The 12,134-nt window shown below is 39.1% G+C and overlaps 1 protein-coding gene across 33 annotated transcripts in view; it reads left to right on the forward strand.

Moving 5' to 3' along the window:
* Positions 1-12,134, forward strand: part of CAMK2D (calcium/calmodulin dependent protein kinase II delta) — a 119,294-nt gene that overhangs the window by 58,404 nt on the left and 48,756 nt on the right. For all 33 annotated transcript variants that reach the window (XM_072928818.1, XM_032748270.3, XM_041716022.2 and 30 more), the window contains exon 5: positions 8,336-8,390. In XM_072928818.1, coding sequence (XP_072784919.1) covers positions 8,336-8,390 — 55 coding nt within the window. The remainder of the gene's footprint in view (positions 1-8,335; positions 8,391-12,134) is intronic.

Here is a 12,134-nt window from a genome sequence, read left to right on the forward strand (position 1 = left end):
CCAACAGATGCAGTCCATATGGAAAGGACTTCTGCAAATGTTTACAAGTGTTTATTTGTAGGAGTGTATTTGTTGCAGCTTTTTGTTCCTGTCAGGTTCTTAGAGTGGTTAAGTGCCTCGGAACAGCCAAGTGGAATTTTGTCTGTGGTCATTTGCATCACAGCTGGGGCAAAGGAAATCCTTAATAATTAAGGATTGTATTCCATTAAATAGCAAATGGCCAGCTTGCTCAGTGGTGCTCATGTTCACTTATTAAATTCCTCATGAAGGTAGTTTGTTAAAAACATCTTCTTTACCATAATTTATTTATATAATTTATCTTCTTTACCATATTCCATCAAAGTGACTGAGACACTCTTCCAAATAGGTTCTATAAACATTTTCTCTTTCAATTATTTTCTCCCTAATATATCTATTTACAGCAGAAAATTCCTGTTTAGTCACAGATTTGAAAGTACTTCCTTTAACAAAATGAATGTTTGTGGTTTAAGTCAGTACTGGGTTTGGGTTTGGATTTGTATTATTCTTTTTTTAGCTTGAATTTTTTTTATTTTAGTGCTATTAGTAAAATGAAAGATTCTGTTTATTTTGTGGGGAAGAAGCAGGCAGGAATGTCCTATTTCCTTCAGCCTTCGAAAAGAGACGGGGCAATGTTTGGTGGTTCAATGATTGAATGAGGATAAATTTCCATGCAATTTCTGTCAGGAAGAGGGGAATTTACAGGGCATATAATGCAGTGATCAGACTTGAGAGCTGGTTCTTCAGCCTTGCTGCATTTCCATCATGCTGCGAAGCAGGTGTAATATAATCTTCTGAAGGAGAATTGGGGGAGAAGGGCAGAATGCTTCCAGGTACCAGAAGGACCAGTTTAAGAAGCCCTTTTTGACCTAAAGCAGTGAGAGACCAAAAAGCTATGACTGTGTATACAAGTACTACGTTTTCAGTATTCCCTTGGTCAAAGTTGGCATTAATTACAAATATTTTTTGTTAGGATATTTATATAGCGGTGGTCACTAGATTCAAATTGTATACAAGAATTGGATTATTACTCAGGTATTAAATCAGTATCTGACATAAACACCAATAAAGCTATTTTGTCATATTTTTTTATTTCTTTATGTAGTTCTAATCAACTTTCAAGTGAATTTTATTATGTTCCCTTGAATCCACAAGGATTATGGTTTTACTTGATGGTCTTTACTCTGATAAAGTAATACTTTTAAAACTAAAAACCAAAAGGGCCAAGACTGAAAAGTTTTAGGAAATTTAGATGTAGTTATTGCTCTTACTGACTTAAAGATTTAGCCTAGGTTTTCTGAAGGTAATTGTTACAGCGGTAATTGCTTTGCAAAACATTGTCTCAGGCTGCTTGGGGCATACCTGGCTCCTGTGTGAGAGGTTTCTTTTCTGTGGTTCCTCTTGAGTCATGCCACAGGATTGCAATTTTGTGCTTTCTGTTTTGTTTAAAATATTTAAAGCAGACTGCCTTTGTTTTCATAAGCTGATGCTTTTAAATACCTTGGAGCTTGGTCCTTGTGAAAGGGGAGCATTTAAAAAATAAACTTAACATGCATCTCTGAGTGGTCATTGTGTAAATTGTTTATATATGTCTGTCTTTAATGTATTTTAAGAGAGGAGAGCCAAGAAGGGAGGCTGTGTCCTACCCAATGGTTATAGCTCCCCAGTAGCTAATTTTGTTTATGTGTAGGCCCTACATATTATTTATATAAATCTGTTCCTAGGGTTTTTTAGCACTGTAAATATTAAAATGGATAAAGTCTAATTTTAATAATTGGGCAATTGCATTGGCTCTGTACACTGTGGAACTTCCTGAGCCTGTTAATTCTTAATTTTAATTGATGTAACATCTCTGTGTTACAGCTTGTCCTTTTATTAGTTAACACTCCATGAAATTCTTGTATCTTTATTCCTCTTCTTACATGTTCTGATGAATGCAAAAATAGCTAAAAAAATGTTACTGCTTAAAGCATCAACACTGGCAGCTGAGACATCAGTTTGCTCATAGCAAAAATTTGTGTCAGACTTACTTTTAATCCATGCAGTTATTCTCATAAGGCTTAATGTGATGACATTTGTAAGGCTTGTTGTTGCTTTGTAAAAAATCTTGTTAACTTACAAAAGCAGTCCTTCAGCTGCAAAGAGGAGCTGGCTCACCCTGAAACATAAGATCTCCAGTAAGTGACATTGTTGTATATCAAATGAAGACATGAAGGTGCAGGTGTGCATTTTAGTTCCCTGTTCTTTTGTGCAACAACTCCATACAGTTGTGCTGTTTTCATACATGAATAATTTAAGGTGTGTAGCTCCAGCTGTTTATTTTTAACTTCATGGATCCAGGATATAATTCCACAGAACTGCTCTGGGCGTGTATGCACACAGACATGGACACACACCTGTGTTTTGGTCCACTGAAAAGCAACTAGAGCCTGTGGAATAAAGAGATAAGCATCAGTTACCTCAACTGCTCTACATGGGGTCTACCAACACAGAATTAGATGTTTTGGAATACCTCTTGTGGTTTTGTTCTTTTTTAAATTAGTTTGTTTTATCTGGGAAATTTTATTTTTAAAGACTGTCAGTCTTCACCTACCAGGAATGAAGCAAGTGTGTCTCCATAACAAAAGAGCTGGTAATTTGTGGCCATCTGCTTTGACATCAGTACCTGGAGTCTCTGTGTAAAATGTGATTTTTTTATCAGCTTTGACAAGTAATTTTTCATTTTCTCTGTAGCAAGAATCTTTTGCCAATGTTAACACTTTGGCAAAGCACCTTCTCTTCGTGCATGTGGTAGGCTGGCATTTAATCAGCATACAGTTGTTTATTGTCAGGGCCTTGATGGGGGTGGGTTTTGCTGACAAATGAATATTTTTGGGATATATGGCATTTTGTTCATAGTACTCAACACTTGCTGTTGCAATGCCTTGGGGGAAAAGGCAGTATTTCCAAATATTATATTCTCTAGTTATTTTTTGTTGTAGTTGAGACGGTCATAATACAAAGCAACACACTCAATTTTCAGCAGGCTTCACACTGTTTTTATTCTAGCATGCATGCATTTTATATATTCTTACAAAACTCCTAAGTTTACTCATTGGTCACGAAAGACAAACAAAGTGCTCATTGGAATAGACAGTTGCAGGTTTCTCTTATTTATCCTTCTTTCTTTCTTGGTTTCTATGTCAACAACCTTGGTACAAAATTCTTTCAGGGGTAAGCTTGGATCCTCTGATCAAAGTTCTCTCTGGCTCACAGAATTTGCTGTAAAACTTCTTCCACTATTTTTCCCATCATTTCTTATTATACCAGTTTTTGAGATGCAGATGAATAGGATATTTTTCTCAAATTTTTGGCTCTAAATAATTGTGAATTTGCACTGTAATTAAAAAAAAATTACCTTTTGAAGGAATTTAGGAGTTACATAGTTTTGGTTCACTGTTGCTGAATACAGGCCACCTTTTAATGGTGTACACAGCACTGCTGATTTGCATAAAGTCATTTAATGACTGTAAGAATTTGCATTGTACTGCTGGTGTGTTTGACAACATTGGAGGAGGATTATTTTCTTAAATATGCAAAGCACTACACTGTGTTTAGTGTTGTTCAGAAAGCAGCTGCCCTAGAGCATTGCTACTGTATTAATCTCACCAGATTAGCCTCTAACTATTTCAGACTCTTAGGTAACAGTTCTTATTAGTATTTGCCAAGTTCTCTTTACTGTACCTGATGAGCTTTATTATAGAGGGCCCCAGGTTTCCATGGTCTCAGCTGAACAGTGTTGTGTGAGAGATGTGAGTGTAAGGAGCAGTAAGGACAGCCCAGACTCCATTTTCGTGCTGAGTTCCCTGCCTGGGAGCTATAGCTGTGACTCTTACGCACCACTGATTTAAGAGGTTTGGTGGCTCAGCAGAGGTTATTTATACCATTTACAGCAGACATTCAAAAGAGGATGTGGGGACACGATGGAGCACTGAGGTGCTGAGAATGAGGCTGCAGGGAAGCTGTTTTGTTTGAAGGGAGCAGATCAGTGCCAACAGTAGCACTCCTGAGCAGTGGGTCAAAACCTTTTGCATGCTCAGTTCTGCTTCCTCATGCAGGGTTATTGTGTTTACCTTGGGATCCCAGTATATTTCCCTTGGGATCCAGATTAAAAGCTGTAGGATGAATGCTGACTTTGGTCTCAGTTCTTGGTACTGCTGTAAAGGCTCCTGCACTGGTGCCCAGCAGAGTTTCAGATAAAGTTCAACTGGTAACTTTGTTTTCCATCCCTCATCACTTTGCTTTATGCAGTAGGACAGGAAAGGTGGCAAAGGGTGATTTTGCAGGAAGATGTGAGTTCTGACAGTGCTAAGCCGCAGCACATCTGCCACTTCTCAGCCAACAATTCTGCTAGCACAAGGCTTGCTTTGTGCAGAGAGACAGGACAGCAGAAAATGCTTTTAGACAGGTGTTTGAAATAGTAAATTGAGTGGTTCAAATATGAGTAAAAAACATCACTGTTTTATGGCTTTTCAGTGACTGAGGGTTTTTTTCATTTTTTTATTTTGCCTTTTCATTTTCAAATGCAACAATTTATCCCATATCTACTGGCATACATGTACCAGTTCATAGAACACCTAAAGTTGACTTAAGCCATTCCATGAAGTTCCTTCCATTAAGTAATGAAGTTCATTTTTCAAAGGGTATGGGAGTTTTGGTTTGGGGTGTTTGTTTGTTTCAGTAAGTCGTGTATGTAAGGCGTGCATAAATACTGTAATACACTTTTGGAAGTGAACATGGAGGGAAAGTATCCTTTTCCCCTTTTCATCATTGCAGGAAAGCAGAAACTAAGTAATTTGCATATTTCAGCAGATATGACGTAAGTTTTTGTGACTTTCAAACTAATTTTAAACCTCTGCTACTGATGAATGTGCCCCGTAACTTCCTAGTGGTGCACTAATTTGAGACATCACATTTCACAGAGTTACAGGATCCGTGTCTCTGGGGGTCCACAGATCTCAAACTCTACTACCAAAGGGAAAATCAATGTCTTTTCCATTGACTGCGTTAATCCCTTCCCATGCTCTGTTCATAGACACAATGAATGGGGTTGCATAGAGAGAGTTTTCCCCAAGGAGCATCTCTCTGGCAGTTTGACACCTCGGTGCACATCTATGGAGCTGCTGTGCTGACCATGCAACATAACTCTGGTGTGAAGTTTAGTCTCCGCCAGTAGTTTGTGTCATGAACTAATGCAGATAGCAAATTTAGCAAAATTATCACAAGCAGTTTCACACAAATATTTTAGGCAATAAGTTTAGATTTGGTTAAATATCTTTGTCATCAAGAATTTATCTCTGACTGTCAACTGTTTGACTTAACTACTTGCCTGGAAAAAATTGATTTTCAGTGGAAGTATATGGAATACTATTGTTTTGATTTTTTTTTTTTTCCCTTTGAAGGCAGAAATTCGAAAAGGAAATCATAAAGTTGTTTGGTCATTATATCAAGCTGTTTTCTGTGGGATAGGCACAAAATAGTGTAGTTCAGCAGAAAAAGTCACATAAAGGAGATAATTTTACTTTTTGGTCAGATTGGAGCTGGCCCACACTACTGGCTAAATGGAAGCTAATCAAGCTAATAGGAGCTCTCCCTAAAATTATTGTTAGGGTATTTCCAGTGTGATGGTTGGGAAGTATTTCAGGTGAAAATCAGTGCTGAAGCCAAAGTGGGAGTATTCCTGTCTTTTGTGAGCTTGCAGTGTTTCTCCAAAAAGAAGGGCTGTAAGCTGCTGGGCTCCTGTCAGGCATTCCCATTGCTTAGGACCAAGGACTTTGTCTGAGGTTGTTAAGCACCTTCCCTGGAACCCAGTAGAGGAGAGTGACCACAGGGCTACAGCAGGCAGGAGGAAAAGAAGCTACCTCCATTTCCTTGCTGCCTTCTCACATGTTTGTTAATAACAGCATTGGTAAAATATCTGTAGTTAATAATGATTTAGTCTAACTGAAATGTTTTCAGAAAAGATGAATGCAACTACTGTTGAATGTTACTACTGATGAATGCTTTGTGACTCTGGAGAAATAGGAATGGCAGTGTGAGCTTCTGATGGAAGCTATTATATTGGATGAATAATCTCTGTAATTGCTGCCTTTTGGTTTGTCGTGCCTGAAAACTGCCTGATAGGGGTGTGTGAAGAACTCTATCTGTCTGCAGTGACTGCACAAATACTTCTTGTAGCACATCTCTTAGACTTAGTGAGTATCTTCTCAAATTGTCATCCCAGCATCCCTTGTCCTTCCCATGGCAGGCTGAATGCAGGCAGAAGGTCTGGGCCACACTGGATTAGCCTTGGTGCCATCATGCACCCTGTGCTCTACAGCGGGGATTGCTCTCCTCTGCTCTCGCTTATTTGGCATTTTCATTTCACAGACATAACCATGTGCCTGGATTGACCAAAGATGCCAACATAAGCACTTGCCAAAAGGCAGCTCTCATCTTCCTCAGCTGCCTCACCTTGTCTTCCTTTTCAGAAATAATCAGAGGCTTATGATCCTGATTCAGAGAAGGATTTGTTCCATCTCATATCTGTGATTCAGGCATTTTGGAGGAAAAGAAAGGAAAAGAAGGCATGTGATCCTTGAAGAAGATACCCTTGGTGAGGTGTCAGACTTGAGTTTGGCTAGCAAGGAGTTAGGATCCCCAGGCTGAGCAAAACATCATCCATCATCTCAAACAACAGTCCAAAGGGACAGATCTGTGGTTCTGCAGGCACTTGGAACCAAATCCTGTTCTAGAGAAGGAAAGGACAAAATGGGAGCACTTCCTGCTTCAGGCTAACACCAAAGCTCAAGAAGCCCCTTTCCAGGGTGCCATCCTGGCCTTCTTGGTAACAGGGATATGACAGAGGAGAACATTGCTCTGAATTGAAAAAGCCATGCTTGGAGTCCTTATTAATCTATTTAATGAACAGGATTTTTCTGTCCAAAAGTATCATCTGCTATGTATAAAGTTTAAAGAGTTGTTAACTTTTTCAAAGATGCATATGCATAGCAGACCGACTGCACTCCAGACTTTACAGATTTTGGGCTGTATAGCATCTGTGACAGACCCAAGGGCCTGTACTAAATCCCATTGCATGAGCAGTATATTTGATGCTGCTGTACAAGTAACTTGCCCGACAGCCAGATGTTTAGGGGTCTCAGTCCTCAGCCACAAATGTGAAGATGCTCCTCTAAGTTGGTATATGGTATCTCATCCCACATTTGGTTTGCTTTAAAGATGAAATGTTTGGGGGTATTGAAAGCAGCTCAGTGCAAGGAGACAGAAAGCTGTTTTGGGGATGTTTGGGGTTTTTTGGGGAGGGTGGAGAGTAGTGTTGGCTGGCCCCTTGATAAAAACAGGGAGTAATCTGAAATACAGAACCAGCCAAAACCACAAACTCTGATTTAGACCTACTTGGCTCTTCTGAATCATCATGAGCTCTGCACACTGAGTCAGCCAAGAGCTGGTTTTCTCTTCAGTGTTGTGTAAACACAAGATGTTTCTCTGGGCTAAATATTATTAAGTTAAAAAGTCATGTTTATTTGTCCTGTATAAAAAATGATTAATACAGAAAGTTACCATCTGGGGAGATATGAAAATGCTTTTCTTTTAGAGTTTCTTGCTCAGCTCATCTTTGAACACAGATCACTTTTAGGGTACCCTGATTTTTTTCATTTGATTCTATAAGTGATAATTATTTGGATCAAACTACTGACAAGGCTTCCTGTATTACCTTTGGAAATTATAATTTCATTTAAAGTAATTAAGGAAAACCACAGGACTTAATTCATAGTTGTACCACGATGTGGTGTGAATTCTTAAAATTCGGAGGGAAGGTTGTGCAGCTGACGAGCACATTTTCAGGGAAAGCTTTAGATCTGGACACAGAGAGGTGCATGTAATTAGGATGCTCTATGCTGGCCAGGGGATTTCTCTCTTTGCAACTCTTCACAGTACATGTGAGAAATGTTAACAAGCCCTGGAAGGTTTTTACTCTGCTGAAATCTGTGACTAATTGTGAGGGGATTTGCCTCATCTTTATTTACAACTTCTAAGATGTAATACTGCTGAGAAAAAGGTTGTATGACATTAGGAAAGTAAGAGTTACGGAAAAGGCAATTCTGAGGGTAGGGGATTTAAAACAAGGCCCCGCACCCCACAGCTTGAGAGCATATAGAAGTGCAATACCAGCTCTGCAGTAGAATTATAACTCACTCCTTGTCCCCCAAACCAACAAGAGCCATTAGAGACATGGAAAAGGTGACTGGTGTTTATCTTTTCTTCCCCCTTTCCATAGTGCGGCTCCATGACAGCATATCAGAAGAAGGATTCCATTACTTAGTCTTTGACTTGTAAGTATTTGTTTTGCATTTGTTTACCGTGTTGGGGATGGGCTGTTCAAACCTGGAGTTGCAAGTGCAAACTCATGAGATAAATGCCTGCTTCTGGTGTGATGAGCTGGACAAATAGATGGAAACAGATGGAAGGACAGGAACATATTTGGTCATTTGCATGTGCAAGAACTCAGTTGTAAGTGTCGCTGTAAGGATTCCGGTTACTCCATAAAAACTAGTAAAACTCCACTGGTGAAATGAATTTTAATATAAAGTGTAGGTATGTAAGTAAAGGTTGCATGATGCCTGCCAAAACGAAACAAAGGCCCAGAAAAAAGTATTTGCTGTAAGACAGTTGTCTAAAGGAAAGATAAAAAAGGCATGTGGAACACTTATTTCTCTACACAAAATCTCTACTGCTGGATTAAAAAGATAAGCCTGAGTTCAGAGAGGGAAAGATTCTTCTAGTGTTTCATTCCTGAATATCTTACTGATTTATGTTTCACTTTGACACCACTCAGGGTGTAAAGTGCCCAACACATGGAAAGAAGTTTCTTACTGATATTCTATTTTACTTCAGGAATTTAGGTCCCGTAAGTTGTTCATGTAGCAACTGGGCCTGTATGGAGCTTGTTTTTTCCAGATAAGGCTGTTTAGGGGAAGCTGGGATGGTGACAGCATGAATTTTGTGTCTCAAACTCATAATTCAAAGAGAGAAACTAATTTCCTCATTCCTCCCTGGGATGGGCAAACTTTTCCACTCACTTGAAAAGTTACTGCTTATGGTTTTGGATATGGACAAACCTGAATGATAGGGATTGTATTGCAAAACATACTTGCTTAAGTAAAATTGTCTCTTTAAACTCTAAATTTTTCCAGGGCAGTTTATGGTTTAACAGACAACACATCCACCCACCTACCCAAAGAGCTTTCTTAGCACCCTCCCATGGTTTTGCTGGTTAGAATGAGAATACATTATTTCCCCAGAAATGAGAAATAGCTAATTTCTAAGCATACAAACAGAAGTATTTACATTCGGCATGGCTGTTAGAATCTGAACCTTCCTGCACACCAGCAATCATGTGCTTTCATGTTCAAGTTACATTCTGGTTTACTTTCTGACTTAACTTTTCAAAAAGAAATCTGTAAAGACTTATTCAGCACTAGATTTCAGACTAGAAATACACAAATATTAAAATAGTCCCTCTGCAGTGAATGCATTCAGGAATCAAATCCTAACTGGTCTCCGCAGAAGCTTGTATGTGATTTGTGTCTATCCCAGGTAAGTGCTGTGACTGTTGGCTTGGAAATGGCTCCAGGGCACAACACACATATTTGTTCTCTGACATGCACTGGGATTTGTTTTGGTTTTGGTTTTTTTGGTTTTTTTTTTTTTTTCCTTAAGGGCTACAAAGGAAATCTTTCTATGTGGAAGTGGGAAAAGCTTCTTAATTCAGAACATTTCTAAGAAGTGCATGCAAAATTCTTAGTTCTAAGGACAATATACCTTTTAAAAAACAGTGGCTATTTTTTTTTTTGTTGTTGTTGTACTGCTGTACTGTGAGAAACTCTGCCATACTGCAATTGCAGTTAGTCCACGTCTGCCTTAAATTTAATATATGCCAGACTTATCTCAGGGGGTTATGATTGTGATGTGAACTAGAACATTTGAACAACTTCAGAATTGTAGATAATGGTATCTAGATCTCAATAGTAAGGAAGCAAATAGAAGCCTATGTTCTGCAATAAAATGTTAATGCCTAACCCAAAGATACTGCCTTGGCAGAAAACTAGATTCCACAGGAGGTGTTCTGCCTTGGCTGGAACTTCCTCTGTTCCCTGTCAGTCCCATTCAGGACAAACAGAGGAACAGCCTCAAACATATATATATATATAAAGCTTTTATGTTTTGGCTATGTGGTTTGAGGGTTTTGTAAAAATGTCTTATTTTGCAAAAAAGAAAATGTCTAAATGGCAGAGGCAGTGACTTTGCTGACTGATCGTTGTTTCTGGAGAAGCAGCAGGTTACATTTTCAAGAAATTTTTGCCAAATTACTGAGAATGCCTGTTAACAGTTGATTTCTCACATCCATTGCTTTTATGCTTACTAGTATTATTTATTAGTGAAACTTCACCTTTTACAAACGTGGTTACTGCTGTGTTGACAAGTACATAAGAGCTGCCATGATGAAAAGGTACTGTATGCACTTCTTGAACACACAGGACAAGAACCTGCTTTTCTTTATTTAGTTTTTATTCAGCAGGAGCCTGACTGTGGTGTAACACTGTCACTCCACCCACACATGCCATCCTGTCATTTTCTTAATGATTTCTTCCAGACTGTGTGGGATTTGGTACGGCTGTTTCCTCAGAAATTTCTTTCAGACTTCATCCCACGTAAGAAAGTGAAGGGGAAGACTGCCCTTTCTGTGGATAGGAAAAAACAATCGTTGTTACTTTCAATTTTTAATTTCTAATAATCTCTTTGGATTAAATGCCTGTTGCTTCACTTGTATACCTGAGGCTGTGCTTTCTTCTGCCTAAAGAAACAGTGTTCAATGTACTCGCTTACAAACATGCTTTTAGGTGAACAGTTCTGCTGTCAAATGGGAAGGTGGGAGTCTCTGTGGATAAATGGGTATTGAACAATGAACTTCATGAATTTCATAATGGACTTCATGAAGTTTTTGCTCCTCTTCCCTATTGGTTAAGGCAGCTGCTGTCAGGATTTGCGTCTGTTGGACCATTTCAGTTGCTAAGCACGAATGAGACTGTCTTCAGTGTTAATGATGTTAGATGAGTTCAAATCCAATCAATTCTGTCAGTATTAATTGCTGTATCTGAATGGAAACAGCTGTAGCACTTGAACACTCTCTTGTGCAAGTCAATGAGATTCTCTATTTTCAGTGTCTCCAGTTCTAATGCACTTGATGAGATGCAACAATTGGTATGTTAAGAATCCTGGCTTTGCTTTTGGATTCTAAGTGCAGGGACCATACTATGTCAAATAAACAGAAAACACAAAAATATAGCCTAATTTGCAAAGCAGTGTTTGCCTCAGGTAAATGCCTGGGCCTCTGTTTCAGAAGTAGAAAGGCCACAGATGAATTTAATAACTCTATGGCCACCGCGAGATGCTTCCTCCCAGCTCAATTATGAAGACAATTGAAGAAGTAAATGTAAACTAGGAGGAAACCACACCAGTGCGATCATCATCAGAGGCTGGTTTAGCTGTCTGTGCTAATTTGTGTGTTTCTTTTAATTACTCTCTTATAATTTGCAAACAGAAATCAGCAGTTTTGCTCAAAGTGGTGTGGTATGCCTTGGTGTTGCTTCATGCTGCTTGTACCTCTTCTGTGTAAGCAAATTTATGTGCTTTATTGGTTGCCACTTTAGTATTCTCTTCTCAAAAATCACAAAAGGACCATAGCAATTTGTACAAAGCAGTAGCTTTTAGGTTGTATCCTGCAAGTTACTAGAGCTTATATAATGAATGGCCTGTCATGAAATGCAACTTCCCAGGATCCAGATACATATTCGTGTCAGTAAGGCATCGAGATTCGTTCCCATTTGCATCCTGTGGGGAGAAAATACCTTGGCACCTGTTCATGTGGCCTTATGATCAAGGACCATTGGGAGTCATTTGGGAGTGGCTTCCTGGAACCTGCAGGCTGTCCTGTGCTGCGATGCCTGTGACCTTTACTGCTGCAGGGGCACCTTGCTCAGGGACACTCAGTGAGCCAAGGCCACGAGTCCAGCTGC

This window comes from Taeniopygia guttata, chromosome 4 (assembly GCF_048771995.1).
Source record: "Taeniopygia guttata chromosome 4, bTaeGut7.mat, whole genome shotgun sequence".
In the NCBI taxonomy this organism is placed as follows: domain Eukaryota; kingdom Metazoa; phylum Chordata; class Aves; order Passeriformes; family Estrildidae; genus Taeniopygia; species Taeniopygia guttata.